The 16385-nt window shown below is 42.8% G+C and overlaps 1 protein-coding gene across 5 annotated transcripts in view; it reads left to right on the top strand.

Annotated features, from left to right (window-relative positions):
* clint1a (clathrin interactor 1a) overlaps nt 1-16385 on the top strand; it is a 177989-nt gene that overhangs the window by 157348 nt on the left and 4256 nt on the right. For 4 of the 5 annotated variants that reach the window (XM_067996538.1, XM_067996534.1, XM_067996535.1 and 1 more), the window contains 2 exons: nt 5710-5975; nt 7586-7799. In XM_067996538.1, coding sequence (XP_067852639.1) covers nt 5710-5975; nt 7586-7799 — 480 coding nt within the window. The remainder of the gene's footprint in view (nt 1-5709; nt 5976-7585; nt 7800-16385) is intronic. The other variant, XM_067996537.1, reaches the window with a different exon arrangement.

The raw sequence follows: 16385 nt of genomic DNA, 5'->3' as shown, positions 1-16385 counted from the left end.
GCAATGATTAATCTTCTTTGAGAAATGATTTCCGAAGGGGCTATTACCATTGCTGTACAGCTTCTAAATTAATACAGCAAAGGCAGCTCAAAACTGACTTATTTGTCCTCCTAGTCTCTCACTGTTGAAATGGGGACATTTAGCCTGATCAACTATAGATTCAGTATCATGGTGAGAAAGGAATATCTGAACTTCTCTTTCCCTCTGCACCCCTCTTCTCTTCCCGCCCCCCCAACCAAGGGTGATGGTACCACTCAGTGTGGTCCTGAGCCCAGTAGACCAGTGAGTCTCCGGGTTTGATCCCCGTGCTGGGTTAGGTAATCTCAGCTGGCCTAGCAGTCGAGGCATTACAATTGACAGCAGTGCTCTGGGCCAGGATCGGAGGCGGCGGGGTGGGTGGGGGAAATCCCCTAGGTTTCCTTTTCATCGACCCCTGCTGAGTCATGTGCATGTGAGAGAGAGAGAGATAGGAAACACCAGGTATGGAGAGGCTCAAGCTGTGATGCCCTCTATGGTTGAATAATCTGACACTCACTGGGCTTGTACCTGAAGAATGGCCACTCAGACAAAGAAATAGAGAGCAACCAGTCCTGCTGGAACCATAACTGAACATGAACTTGAGGAGAGTAGAAAATTGAGGAGGGGGTTGGGGAGAGAAGGAGGAGAGAATATCAACGACAACTTGCATTTATATAGCGCCTTTAACGTAATAAAACATCCCAAGGCGCTTCACAGGAGCGTTATCGAATTTGACAATGAGCCACATAAGGAGATATTAGGTAAGGTGACCAAAAGCTTGATAGGTAGGTTTTAAGGAGCGTCTTAATGGAGGATAGAGGGGCAGAGAGGTTTAGAGAGGGAATTCCAGAGCTTAGGGCCTAGGCAGCTGAAGGCACAGCCGCCAATGGTAGAGCGATGAAAATTGGGGATGGGCAAGAGGCAGATTTGGAGGAGCGAGGAGATCTCGGAGGGTTGTAGAGCTGGAAGAGGTTACAGAGATAAGGAGGGGCGAGGTCGTGGAGAGATTTGAAATCAAGGATGAGAATTTTAAAATCGAGACATTACCAGACCGGGAACCAATGTATTAAACCACGTATACAGTCTGCTAATAATTTGAAGTCAATTTTAGGCTTTAAAAAGAACTATCCAATAATTTGAATTATGCAACAGAAATAACACCGCAAAGTGGGAATGCAGTGCTTACAAAAAATTGAATGATCGGACCATTTGAATTAAGTGAATTTAATTAAGAGGAGTAGTTTGTATAACTGATCTGTGCCATAACTTTGCCAAACAATCTCTCGTTTTTGATGTTTACATATTTCTACGAAAAAGTGACTGACTCTTGAACTCAGCATTGATGGGTCTCAGTCAGAAACAGATAATTTACAAGTAAGTGTCACCAAAAAAACAGTTTTCATATATTTGAATAAAGTCGAGGATTACAGGCTTTCGTTAAATTTCCCCCCCCCCCCACCCCTTTCAGATTATTCTTGTTCAAGAGTCTTCTATCTAGAGAGGAAGTGTTGAGAGACAATCAGGGTAAAGATATTGTTTGGAAAGAGACGCTTTTGCTGAGGTCTGTATGAACTCTCAAAGCTACACCCTAATCTGATGATACTTCATGACTTCTTTCACCTCAGGCTGTGATATTATGACGGGAGAGTTATGAATGACAGAATAGGCTCAATATCACTCCACAACAGCTATTATTTCATATAATTGTATGCTGATTAATTTAATTAAATCGATAACTCACAGCACCACCATCGTGCTGTTGATGAGACCAAGTGCTGTGAAGGAGTGTAACGACTACAGGAAGCTCTGCTGTTCGCTCTGGGATAGAACAGCAGGTTGTGATGTCAATGAAGCAGAATAATATCTGCCGATTTGAAAGAGGCATTTATTTTAATTTTTTTTTGTGTGAATTTTGTATGCATCAAGGTAAGAGATGTTCATGCTGTGTAATGGAACGTTCATTTCAGGCACCTGGTAATTGCCTTTTGATGGGAAATCCACAAGGTTCTCAGATGAAGTCATTTAATAAGGATCTTTCCCCTCAGATTGATCTTGTGATTTAATCTTCTCAAATAACTGTATTCTTTAAATATATTTTGTAATTTGTTTTTTTAATGACCATTTTTGCACTCACCAAGGTGAGGGTTGTTGGCACTGGTAAGTGGAACACTTTCCATTCCCGACATCCAGTGTCCGATGTAGATCCAGAGTAAAACATCACCCACTCTGTCTCAACATTGGGACTTTTTCCACTGGAGCAAAGAAGGCTGCGATTTAACAAGGATTTTTCAAATTCTGAAGGGTTTTGAAAAGGTGAAAGGGAAGGACTATTTACTCTGCTTGGAGAGTCAGTTATCAATGTTCCTGGTTATTATGGTAGTATGGTACCTAGCACCCAGAGATTGTAAGTTTAATAACTCTGATAATTTGTTTGCTAGCATCAGATAAAATGGTCATGAAAGTTGCTGGCTTGTTGTAAAAACCCAACCGGTTCATTAATGTCCTTTAGAGAAGAGAACTTACCGCCCCTATCTGGTCTAACCTACACGTGACTCCAGTCCCACATTATGTGGTTGACTCTTACTGCTCTCGGGGCAGTGAAGGATGAGCAATAAATACTGTCGCACACATCCCAAGAACAAATAAGAGAAAGGTCTGCTGACATTGAGCGCCACAAGTACTTTGAGGGTGCGTTACAGTGCAGCAGATGAACAGAGTGTTGAACAAGCGATATAAGCACCAAACATTGCATTATTGGTTCCTATGTCGTAAATGCTTTTTAAAAAAAAAAGTTTATGATTTTGCTACATGTAGCCACCAGAACAATTCTCTTTCCGCCCCCCCACCCCCTCCACCAGCTCCAGTGGCCATTTGAATCTACCCAAATACATAGGGTTGAATTAAGCCATTCATCAAAAAAGATAAATAGAGGTGGATTATTTCACATGACTTCAATCCCACACTAAGTGGTTGGTTCTTCTCGCCCTAATGGCAAATAAACACTACCTTGCCAGTATCGCCCGTAACCCAAGTACACATACAAAAAAACCTGACAGCATAAAGGGAGAGATTTAGAGAAATTTCTTTCTGTTGGAACCATGTAATGCTTTGCCACAGGGAGTGGAGGTGGCGATCGTTGCATCTTTTAAGGGAAAAGTATTTGAAGCAAAGGAAGATACAGGGCTGTCGGGAGAGTGCTCAAGCAAAGAGCTGGTACAGACACAGCGGTCCGAATGGTCGTCATCTGTGCTGTAAACTTCTGTGGTTTTAATAATGAGCCTAAGCTCCAACCTCAGAAGAACTCCCCCCCTCCCCCCCCCCCCGCCTCCCACCCAACTGAATTACTGTGATACTTCAACATTTTCCACCCAGCTGTGCTGTGCAGGGGTCATATTGTGCTGTGGGATATTCCCACCAGGAATTGGACTGAGACCACCCAAACTCATTTCACGTAGGCCTGTTGCAGCCAGCAGACTGTTTAAAATCTGAAATTACTTGAAGCATTTTTAACAAGCAGCTGTGGATGCTAACTAATGCATCTGTAAACGAGCAGCATGCGATTCCATTGATCACAATGCGGCCTTTCTTGTTCATTTAAAGTTTGGTGTGCCTCCAATCTGCCCTCCATAATGGGAATTGACAAATAATCGACAGTCTTCAAATTTTATTGCTGGATGAATAGTACAACACTAGACACAGGACTGAAGACCAGGGAAATCCAAATAACAAAAGAAATATGGAGTTTTGGCATCTTTTGCAAGGCTTCATCCTGCAAAACTGTGGCGGATTATCAGGGGGGTACATAATTGGAGTTCAGATAAGAGGTTCCACTTTTGTTAATAATGCTGAAAAAACTCAAATAATTCAAATATTTACTTCTTCATAAGTTGCTTGCAGAAATGTAGTATATTTTGGGATCATTGTCATCACTCTTCTACCCCCATCAAAAAAAAGAGAGGTTTTGCTTGATGCCTTCCCAGTGTCTACATGAATAAATGCACTTTAGGGTGTGGTATTGAGACATATTGGAAAGGTCCCATCCCTGGCCCATGCTCACTTAATCAAACTCCAATAGGCACTACTTTGGGTGTTACAATTGGCCTCAGTGTTCCTGGATTAAGGAGGATAAAACAAAATATCAGCCAAGGCTCTTGTGCCTGATCACAACACAGTGACTCTGAAAAGTGTGCGTGGGTGGACATTTGGTGAAGACTGGATTGGGCTTGTCTATGGTGCCTCTATAGTTGAATAGCCTGTTGACGGTTCAGACACAGGCAACAACCCCTTGGGTACAGCCCTAGAGCTATGACTAACAGGAACAATTATTTTTGAGAGGAAAGATATGAGGAGAAAATTGTAGGGGTTCAGTTCCACCTGAAACATAGTTGGGAAATGATGATGGGTAGCAGATACTGTTTTCATTTTTGATAAATTTACTAGCTATGCTCTTAGCTTTTACTAAATGGGTGAATGATTAAGGCCTGCCCTTTCTGCAGCAGTTAATAATATGAACAGCAGTTTAACCTGCTATTACATGGGAACAAAGTCTTGGGGTCTAAAGCAAAATGACTGGCAAACAATGCAAGTGGGCTTTTTTTTTACATAAGTTAGCTGCATTTCTTTGAAATCCTATGTGATGGTAGTTTGCAGCCAGGACTACTTTGCTGACAGTCTAGATAAAATTTTACTGAGAACCCTGGGACATTTGTGGACATTTCTGTCTCCCAGGCCAACTAGTTTTGTTTATTTAGCATTGCAGAAACATTAAGTGCCTTTAGCAATAATACTAACAGGAATAGCTTTTGTTCCTATAATATTAACCCTGAGTACACTCAAAGCACAATTTAACATAAAAATATTTAAACATTTCCTTCACTTGCTCTGTAATATTTTTTCCTCCTGCTCTCTCTCTCCTCTCTGTATCCTTTTTAATTTTAACTTCAAATTTTGCATTTGCATAGCACCCTGATCATGTGTCTCAAGTATCTCAGCCTGCTTCACATAGAGTGAATTACTTGTATTGCAATGACTGTTATATGGGCAGCATGGCAGCCATTTTGTGCACAGCAAGCTCCCCCAGACAGAAAATTAGATGAATGACCAGTTAATCTGTCCTTGGTGGTGTGGGTTGAGAGAATGTTAGGACACGGGGAGACACTCCTTCAAATAGTGCCATGGGATTCTTAAACTGTCTGCCTGTCCTTGAAGACATTAACGTCTCGTCTGAAGATCGGTACTTCAGATAGTGTGGCGTTCCCTCGGTACTGGCAGGCTTAGATAAAAGAGATTTGACCCTTTATTCACAAACAGCAAAATATAGCCATAAGTTCTCACACAAAGGCTGCCATGTCGAATAAGAGAGCAAATAGAAATTACTGACATATTTGAAATTAAGAAGAAATAGTTTTTCCAGTTATTGGCCGCATCTCAAACTTGAGCCGTACCCGCAGAGGGAAAAAATTAACCCGTATGTAAGCTACACCCCCAGTTTAAACCTTTTTTTGTAAGTGTGATTTATATGCGAGTTAATATAGTATTTTTGTGTTACTTTTTGCTAAAACAAATGAGAATATGCAAGAGGAGAAGGACGAGATGCTACCTACCTATAGACATGAGTTGAGCACATTGGGTCTGCTTTGATTCTGGTTCATTGCACACTTATTTCATTCACCGTTACCCCCTTACTTGCAGGCGCACCGACCAGTGGGAACGCTGATTTTGGTGAATGGAGTACCTTCAACCAAGTCCAGTCCAACCAGGCCGGCATGTTAAGTGGGGACGTTTATAGCAACATGCATCATGCCCCTGTTCAGCTTCCTGCAGCTGCCACGGAGCTGTTCGATCTGACGGCTGGTTCGCAGTCAACTATGACCTCATCCCAGAGCATGAACTTTGCTATGTCAGCCACCAACACCGTAGCTGTCACTGGTACCAGTATGTCTGTATCCAGATCCCAGGTGGGTGCAAGTTTGTGACCAGGAGTTAATACCATAAATGGGTTAGAGCTCAGCTGTCAAGGTCCGATTTATTTTTCATGTTGGATCTGAAATGTCCCGGCCAGCAGTTCAGGAGCGTGTTGGTTGCCAGATCTGCTTGAAGTATAATGGTGGGCATATTAATGTTTTGAGGTGTGAGAAATGGCCAGAGGTACACTTAAAGAGGAAAAAAAATGGAAAAATCTGAAGGAAAAACAGGAAATGCTGGATGTACAGAGCAAATCTGTCAGCATGTGTAAAGAGAAAAGCCGAGTTATGTATGTATTGGCTGTCGATGTTACCCAGATCTGATGAAGGATGTGTACCTGAAAGGTTAACCTTTTTCTTTTCTCTGAGATTGAAGGACCTGCTGTGAATTTCCAGCATTTTCTGTTTTTAATACAGTTGCAGATTTTGCCTTTCCAACCCCTAAGACCTTCTAGTCTGTATGGCTTAATGCTGCAAGGGACGGTACATTGATGTAGCTGGCAGGAGCTTTTTGAGCTGTAATAACACTAGGCGAAGGACCAGAATTAGTGATGAAGTAATGATGAACTGAGTGTGTCGCACAAGCATTCATCGGCCCAGGTGCAATTTTCCCTTCCCTATAGGGTATTAGTATGGCTAGTGGCTGGATTACTGATGAATTCTCGGTGACCTCTGCAAATGTCATTCAAAACTGGAGCTGATAGTGTCGTTTTTAACGTGCTTTTAATGATTAATGAAGTAATGCACAAAATACTAGAAGGTACGTACAATATTTAAAATACTTGGCATTAGTCCTCAGGTCATTGTGCTATTTGAAAGGATGGCCCTTTTATTATTGGCGGCAACAACAACAACACCTCGCATGATGTAGCATTTTAACTTAGATAATCGTCCCAAGGTGCTTCATGGAGGAAGAAAGGAATGGACCCCCGAGCCTCGGTGGGAAAGTTAGGAGAGGCAACTAAAAGCCTGACGGGATGGGTTTTGAGGGGGCGGAGAGAGAGTAAGTGGAAGGGTTTAGGGAGGGAGTTTCACAAGGCCACGAGAAGACAAGTCGTCACACCCTAGTCGCCACAAAAATAATTCGATGTCTCACTGAAAGGTTAAAAATTAATTAACCATTAACTCTTACTTTTGTCCCCATGTCAACGGTTGTTTAGTTTGTTTTCTGATGATTTTTGTTCTCCTCTCTCCTGAAGGCACTGACTGTTAGTGGGTATACAGTTCCACAGGTGCCAGCTGCCCTCCTTGTACCTCACTCAAGCATGCCATTTTTCATGGGTATGCTCAAAATTGTTCTTGGCCAACATCCTTACACACATACTTTCAGGCACAGGCCACTGGACAGTGATCGGGAAGCAGGGACCCTGCTGAGGCCAACTGAAGCAGCATAACTGCTAGATCAGCTAACTCAACATAGACCAGGAAACAACCCTAGGACCTTCTAATCTGTATGGCTTAGGATTACTTGGGACAGTACATTTAGCAGGGAGTGAGGGGATCTAGGGGAAGAGAGCGAGAGGAGGAAATAGGAAGGAGGGGGAAGAGTCATCCAATTTTGAATGTCTTGTGCTATTTAACAAACTAGTGTCTCTCTCTTTCAGCCCTTGCAGATGTTGTCCACGCCTTTGTCAAAACCTAATGCTGTCGCTGTCCCCACGCAGAATATGCAAGAGAGCCAGAAAGCAGTCAAGCCATTTTTGCCTTCCACCTGGTCAGACCCAAGTGTTAACATTAGTCTGGACTTTCTGACACCTGGCATGCAACCTCCCAAACCCCAGCAACCATCACTTAACACCATGATGCAGCAGCAACAAGGTAAATGCACTTATTACTTAAAAATCGAGAATGGGACCATTCGGTCTTGGCAGACCCTGTTCTCTTATTCAATTCCACACCACTATCTCATGTTTGTAGCTGGTTCCATCTTTATAGTTCACATCTGGGTGCGGAAGTTTACCGGACCCACCCCCTGCCTGACTTATACTGCAACTAAAGGCACCCATGTTGCTGGTGCAATTTCTGCTGTTGCAAGTGCAATACCATGGTGCCTACTCCTGGTCAGTGAAGTGACATTTAAACAGTGCCCTTTTCTTCCCTACTTGATGTACTTGGAGTTTCAGGTGATAGTTGAGGACTCAGTTAATAGGGGGCATTTTCCATTGTCTCTCACACATCAATCTTGTTACTGTGCAGAAAAATACTGATCATTCCCATGAGCGTGTGTTTTTTTGTAAGATTGGTTAGGTTTCCCCTCTTAAACCTTCTTCCCAAATTCTATTATATAGTAACAGAGGATTCTCTCTTCATACTTCTCCCCTAATTCCATTATATAGAATAGCAGATCTCCCATAGCATTGCTCATGGTGAATTGGAGGTCAATGGAAAAAAATACAGACGGGGTGTGAAATGGACTGCTGATTTCACTGTCACCTGTTTTGCGCTATCGAGTTCTTATTTTTTTTAATGATTTTTTAAAATCCAGTCATGGAGATCAAAGACCAGAATGCTTATAGTATCACCTCTGGCATGATACTATAACACTTGTGTTTATACAGCACCTTATCACTTCACACAATCAATAGTAAAGTGTCACAAGAAGTAGGTGTGACACTTGCAGGAAGTGTGTGCAAGATCCAAAACTTTTTTAATATATACCAGCAGATCGCCAGTGATGTTGCTCATGGTAAGTCAGAAGTTTGATGGGATAAGTGTTATAGGAAGTAAGTGCGAAAATTGCAAGAAGTGCATGCTATATGCAAGACTTTTCATATGTTATACATTGATGGGTAGATAAATATGTAATAAATATCTGTAAAACACGTAAGCAAAGCATTAGGTTAGATGCCAGGAAGTATTTATTTTCAGGAAGTTGTAGCAAACAAACTGCTGAGACGTGAGCATGGAGTCACTACAGTCCTTTAGAAGGGATCTTGGCAAGTTCCTGAGTAAAGAAGACATTTCCAGCTATGGAGGGTTCCATGCTAGTTAGCTGTGATTACAAGGAGTTGTGGGCTCCTGGAGTTTTGTTTGATTACCAAAGGGAACTGGAAAGGAATTCCCCAGAGTGTTTGTTGAATTGGCCACATGTTTTACTCTTTTTTTTGCCTAGGAGATGGTGTGGTTTAGAGGCAGGCGAACAGTGTACAAAGTTGTACTGTTTACTGGATGGGACAGGCTTCGTGGCCTTTTCTCATATGTTCTCACGGTAACATGGGTTCGTTAGCTATAATCGGACAAACAGCTCTGCCGCTGTCTTTGCCCACGTTGCAGTCGCTGCACCTCAAAAGTAATTCATTTTGTTAAGTGCTTTGAGACATCTTGATGTGATAAGGTTGGTGTAAGTAGCTGTATGAACATAAGTGCTATGGTATCAGAGGTGTGATACGAGCTAAGCATTTTAGTCTTTGTTCTCTGCCAGTGGATTTTTTAATCATTGAAAAAAAAATTACAATGGCAAAGGCAAAAATCTAATTTGCTGGGATCCCAATTGGGGCTCTAATTATAGCACTTAATAAATTGTAAGTGGTGCATATCTTGTACCCCTTATAATCCTCTTGGAATTGCCTGCTGAGGATCAATTTGATGCTAGTCAAATGTAACATGGTCTCTTGGTGCTATTAGCGCAGTGGCTCAACCAAGGACTTGAGAGCTCCAAAAGACTTTTCTTTTTTTCCCCTTCAAGTGTGCTGCCGGGCCCAGGGCCAGCCAAGTGGAGGTCTGTATCTCCCACTGACTTGAGTGGCAGCCTTCGGGGGTCCCCCGGATGTTTGGCTCAGCCACAAACTTTGCATCCTTACTGCTACAATATGTCACCACCACCATGGACTACCATGCAGGTGCTGTCTGGGTCATGTAAATCCCCACAAGGACACTCAAATCTCCATTGTTCACGCTAAATTGGAACCCAGGTCTGAAGCTGAAAGGATCATGTGTAGATACTACCTAGTGTACAGATTGTGGTTACATTTTCTGGATATAATTCTTCCTGACAATCTGCATTCTAAAGCTGCAAAAGTGGTCAATTAATAATCTCTCTATCACAGTGAAGACCAAAAGCAGTGCATATAGGAAGCTTCAGAGTAGCCTGTGGAAGCCCTTCTTCTGTTTCACTAAATCCTTTTAAAACCTGGGAACATAGAATTGTTTTGTCCACAATACAGTGATGTGCTGTTAATCTACTGGCAGAAATGTGTGGCTCTGAATTGGTCTCCAGAGCTGCCTGCGCCTGAAGGGCATAATGAATTGTTTGAAATAATTGCTTTAATCAAGGAAAGAGAGCTTCCCTCCATGTTTACAACACAGATACAAACCCAACTACAGGGAAACTTGAAACTGTTGCTGAGTGTTTCAACCTTTGGAATACACGTTTTTCTATAACACAACCGAGACACACTGCATTATACCTGCTGTCCATAAACTCACAGGTAATGACAGCGAAATGGCAAAAATATTGAATAGTTACTTTGCCTCAGTATTTACCAGGGAGACCAACAAGGTGGGTATAGCATTAGAAGAGGAGATCAAAAAAGATATAAAGATATTTAAGATAAAAAGGGGGAAAGATAATTGATAAACTAATCAAACTTAAGAGTGGATAAAACCCCTGGTCCGGATGGATTGCATCCGCGCATATTAAAAGAAGTTAGGGAAGAGATAGCAGAGGCACTATTACATATATATAAATTCATTCGAAAAGGGAATAGTGCAGAGGACTGGCGGAATCATGTGTTGTTCCTATATTTAAAAAGGGAGATAGAATAAGTCCAGGAACTATAGACCAGTTAGCTTAACATTGGTGGTAGGTAAGATAATGGAATCTTTACTCAAAGATGAAATAGAAAAACATCTAGAAAACAAAAATATAATAAAGAGTAGTCCGCACAGATTTCAGAAGGGAAAGTCATGTTTGAGCAACCTTATTGAATTCTGTGAAGAAGTAACAGAGTAGGATAATGCAGTAGATGTAATATATTTGAATTTTCTAAAGGCCTTCAATAAGGTACCACACTGTAGACTCATGACTATGGTCAGAGCATATGGAGTCAGGGGGACAGGTAGCAGAATGGATAACAAGCTGGCTACAAAACAGAAAACAGAGAGTAGAGATTAAGGGTAGCTACTTGGACTGGCAAAAGGTGGGAAGTGGTGTTCCGCAGGGATCGGTGCTGAGACCATTGTCATTCATAATTTACATCAAAATCTATGGACAACCTGAAATTGGGGGGGGTGTAGTTAATAAAAATGAAAGAAGCGTTAAAATGCAAGAAGACGTTAATAAAGTTGCAGAAAGGGTGTGTAATTGGCAAATTAATTTCAGTAAAGATAAGTGTGAGGCGGTGCATTTTGGTAGGAAGAATAAGGAGGCCACCTACTGATGGATAATAAGAGTCTAAATGGGGTAGAGGAGCAAAGGGATCTTGGGGTACAGATATACAAATCACTAAAAGTAGCGACGCAGGTTAGTAAGACCATAAAAAAGGCAAACCAAGCACTAAGGTTCATTTCTAGAGGGATAGAATTGAAGTGCAGAGAAGTTATGTTAAACTTGTATAGAACCTTGGTTAGACCACACTTGGAGCACTGTGCACAATTCTGCTCTCCATATTATAAAAGGGATACAGAGGCATTGGAGACGGTGCAAAAAACATTCACAAGGATGATACCAGAACTGAGAGGATATACTTATCAGGAAACACTAAACAGGCTGCTGTAAGAGTTAACTCCTAACTGAGGTATCTCCAAGGAAGTAACCATAGTGTAATAACATGGGGCTCCCCCTCAGCATGGAGTTCTGTCTCTGGGACAGTATTGCTGAAGCAATTCCAGTGCCACTCAGCACCAGATACCCTTTGCGCTATACTCATTTGAGGATAGTCAAAACAAAATGTAAATATCACTGGGAGTCCTCCCAAACTATAACTCACAGGTTAATAAGACCTTAAAAAAAGCAAACCAAGGACTAGCCTAGCTTTGTACTCCCAATCCTCAGTGTGGAGGAGCCCACCTCTACCTGCAAGTACATGGTCCCCTTTCACTGGGAATTATACCTTCTGAAATACCCATAGTCTCCGGCTGGGTAAGAGAACATGAGGAACCACAGACAAATCTGCCCCCCTTCCCCAGACTATGCCAGGAACCACAGAGGACATACGATAGATTCAACACCATTCAGGACAAAGCAGTCCTCTTGATCAGTGTCCCTATCACCAAACTCAATATCCAGCCCCTCCATCGCTGGTGCACTGTGGCTGCAGTATGTACCATTTAAAGGATGCACTGCAGCAACTCGTCAACCTTAATTCAAGAGCACCTCCCTGCCCCACCACCTCTCCCAAAGAAAAGGACAAGAGCAGCAAGATCATGGATATGTGATCCCCTCCTAGTCACGCAGCATCCTGGCTTGGACATATACAACCATTTCTTCGTTGTTGCTGGGTCAAAATCCTGGAATTCTCCATCCAGCATCACTGTGGGATCTCCATAAATAAGGACTCGAGAAGAAGGCCCGGCATCACCACCTCAGGGCAATAAGGAGTGGGCATTAAAGGTGGCCTTGCCAGTGTCGCCCATATTCTGAGAATATTTTTTTTTTTAAAAACATGGCAAGTTGGCAGAATCAATAAGAGCCATGATCTTGGCCATAACAGGGCAGACGAGAACTCCTCAACAAGTGGACTCCCATGGGCCTGCTTTAGAAAGTATCCCTGTACTAGCAGCCAATTGGAAGCGGGGGGGAGGGGGAGGGTGAAGGAAGATGAGGACGGATTGTCCAAAGACACGTGCTACACCAAGGCTTCAAATACACACAGACATATAAAGTTAAGAGTTGTCCAAAACCTCTACGGTCCTGGCGTGCAACCTGTCCTCGAGATCTTGCTTGGACCAGATGGTTTTTGTGGGGTTCATACTGGCTGGATATCTGTGAGCTACCGACACACTGGTGTGGGCCAGCATACTCAAATTATCAATATCTGACTCCAGCACAGCACAGACCAAGAATGCAGTGTCTACAGAGACTCAGCAGAACCCTTGTAAGTGTGCCAGTTGCACATTGAACGGTTGTACTTCAGGTCTTCTACCAGTGCGGGAAATACACCACGGAGGAGATGCACCCTGAGCCATCCATCCAAATCTCTCGTGCCCATGGATGCACTCAGCTGATGGTATCTAATTAGGTTGGTAAGCCATCGGACCCATTGGGCAGGATCCATTTAATAAAAGGCCACACAGCTCCAGGCAATCACTAAAACAGATCAGGTATTTTACAAAGTCAGGTGCGGTAGTTCACTGAGGATCAAATGCACACTGTCATGCTACAGCTGGAATCAGCGGTCCACACCTGGACTCAGTGAGATCTGTAGCTTTCTGTGTGTTGTTTCACAGACTATGTTTAGCATCATTCCCAGCAGCATCTATTATAAATGTGCTTCAACAGAAAAGGTACTTTTGGGGAATAGGAAAACCAGCAGGGCGCAATACTGTGACAGGAATAGCTATGAACAGCCCCACTCTCTCGCCCCCACCTCCCCCACCCCATGTTCCGCTGACCAGCTATGTTAGAGCTCAGCTTCACCGTAGCCTTTTTATGGCACTTCCTGGTACTCCTGGATGTTGAGCCTTAAGAGCGTCCATTCATTTTTGAGTGATATCAGTGCTTGGAGCTCCAGCCAGGGATCCTCCCTTGGGTACAGGCTGCTTCACATCAGTGAGTTGCCCAATTTTGAGAGCCACTTGCAGCAGTTTGTAGCCATATTTGAAAGCATTCCTAGATACCAGAGGGCATTTCCCTCATCACTTCCTTAAATACAACAGAATAACTTGCTTATCGCTACTACGGTAGCAAATGTCAGCTGAGATGGACAAATTACTAAGATAAGGGGCAATAAAGAGTTCACTCTGATCAGGAGAGAATAGGTTGCTACTCCAGCAATTGTCAGTTCCCAATATAGCAGTGGGCCCCAGCCTATACTAGACCCCAATTCCTAAAACAGGAATTAAGATTTAAGATGACCACACTGCCACACGTCACTCAGGCGGTGTATCCCAGCTGCATACATTTATAGTGCAGAAACTATCAGGAAGGGGCTTTTTCCTCTAGAAAAGAGGCTGAGAGGTGACCTGATAGAGATCTTTAAAATTATGAAGTGATTCAATGGGGTATGCGTAGAGAAGATGTTTCCACTTGTGGGGGAATCCAAAACTAGGGACATAAATATATAATAATCACTAATAAATCCAATAAGGAATTCAGGAGAAACTTCTTTACCCAGAGAGTGGTTAGAATGTGGAACGTGCTACTGTAGATTAGTTCAACAAGAAACCAATACATTGGCATCAGTAATTTTAATGATCAAGTACAATTAGTTACACACAAACAAGGCAGTCAGTACAAATGATGGATATTACCCCAATTCTTTGGAGAAAAGCGACCATCTTTGAAACTGTCTGTTTCTTTGCTCCTGTTCGGTCCTCTCCCCCTCAATATATATCCTTTATATCCCCCCAACTCCATGTGGTATCCACATGACCATGACGTTATCCACCCTCAACCTATCAGTGACAATGTAACCTATTTAACCCATATATGGACATGCTTCCATTTTGTTCCTCCCTGACTCTTCAGTAGTTTTCGAGCAGACATAACTTAAAACATACTGCAGTAAGACAGTTCAGGATTATATCACTAGGAGTAGTTGAGGCGAATAGCATAGTTGCATTTAAGGGGAAGCTAGATAAGTACATGAGGATAAAAGGAATAGAAGGATATGCTGAAAGGGTGAGGTGAAGTAAGGTGGAAGGAGGCTCGTGCGGAGCATAAACACCAGCGTAGACCTTTTGAGCCGAATGGCCTGTTTCTGTGCTGTAAATTCTCACCACTAAAAGCTTCTCAGCTTTGGTTTTAAGGGGCAAAGTTATCAGTACAAGGTACTGGGCTTCTGCTTCTCCGCAGCCAGGGTTTTCACAAAGTGCCTTTGCACACAGCAGCTCAGGAAGCGCAATTCCATGTATATCCATATCAGGACACTTGGTTCCTCAGAGCCCCATGCCTAAGGTCTGCCATGGAGCCCTGAAGCAGACAGTTCAAGAGCTGGGATTCATTCTCAATTAAGAGAAGTCCCAGCTACAACCCAAGCAGGAGCTAATATTCAGGCCATTGTTTCAGACAACCCAGCAGGAAGATTCCTAGATCCCAATAAAAGGTTATTTAAGAATCTTTATAGTTCCCAATGGCTGAGTTTTTAAGTGCCGCTTGAACTGAATCTGCTCAGTCAGTGGGGTTCCCGCAGAGGTGGTGCCCCTTGGGGATGGAGGAACAGAGGGAGTAACCGTTTAAACAGAGATGTTAATTAGCAGCTGGATGTAAAATAATTAAACTTAGTCTCCTATTTCAGTTATCTAGGGGCATTGTTAATTGCTACAGGAATAAATCAGATATTTAACATGGAAGAATAACTCTGTTTTCGTATTTCGATCCAGCATGGAGAATTCAGATGTGAGGGGATGGTTTACGCAGCTAGTTGAAATACTTACTGGGATTCCACCAACAGCTTAATTGGTTAAGATAGTGTGTCGTTGAAAGCTACAGGATTTCATCTCTGGTGTTGAGTTGGCCAATCTCAGCCTGATTGGTATTAGGCAGTGCTACAGTTGTCTACGAAGCCCCTGGTTTCAGGAGATGGAAAAAGAATCTGCTACGGTTACACCTCTCCTGACTGAGAACCAGCAGCCCCTGCTAGAAGTAGGGACAAAGTCAGCATGGCTTTACGAAGGGGAAGTCATGTCTGACAAATTTGCTTGAGTTCTTTGAGGACATAACGTATAGGGTGGATAAAGGGGAACCAGTGGACGTAGTGTATTTAGACTTCCAGAAGGCATTCGACAAGGTGCCACATAAAAGATTATTGCTCAAGATAAAGAATCACTGGATTGGGGGTAATATTCTGGCATGGGTGGAGGATTGGTTATCTAACAGGAAGCAGAGAGTTGGGATAAATGGTTCATTCTCGGACTGGCAACCAATAGCCAGTGGTGTTCCGCAGGGGTCGGTGCTGGGTCCCCAACTCTTTACAATCTATATTAACGATTTGGAGGAGGGGGTCGAGTGTAACATATCAAAGTTTGCAGATGATACAAAGATGTGAGGGAAAGTGGAGAGTGAGGAGGACATAAAAAACCTACAAGGGAATATAGACAGGCTGGGTGAATGGGCGGAGATTTGGCAGATGCAATACAATATTGGAAAATGTGAGGTTATGCACTTTGGCAGGAAAAATCAGAGAGCAAGTTATTATCTTAATGGCAAGAGACTGGAAAGTACTGCAGTACAAAGGGATCTGGGGGTCCTAGTGCAAGAAAATCAAAAAGTTAGTATGCAGGTGCAGCAGGTGATCAAGAAGGCCA

The sequence above is a fragment of the Heptranchias perlo genome, chromosome 14 (genome assembly GCF_035084215.1).
Source record: "Heptranchias perlo isolate sHepPer1 chromosome 14, sHepPer1.hap1, whole genome shotgun sequence".
Classification (NCBI taxonomy): Eukaryota; Metazoa; Chordata; class Chondrichthyes; order Hexanchiformes; family Hexanchidae; genus Heptranchias; species Heptranchias perlo.
Note: the sequence above shows the minus strand (reverse complement) of the source record. Positions and strands in the feature narration are given on the sequence as shown.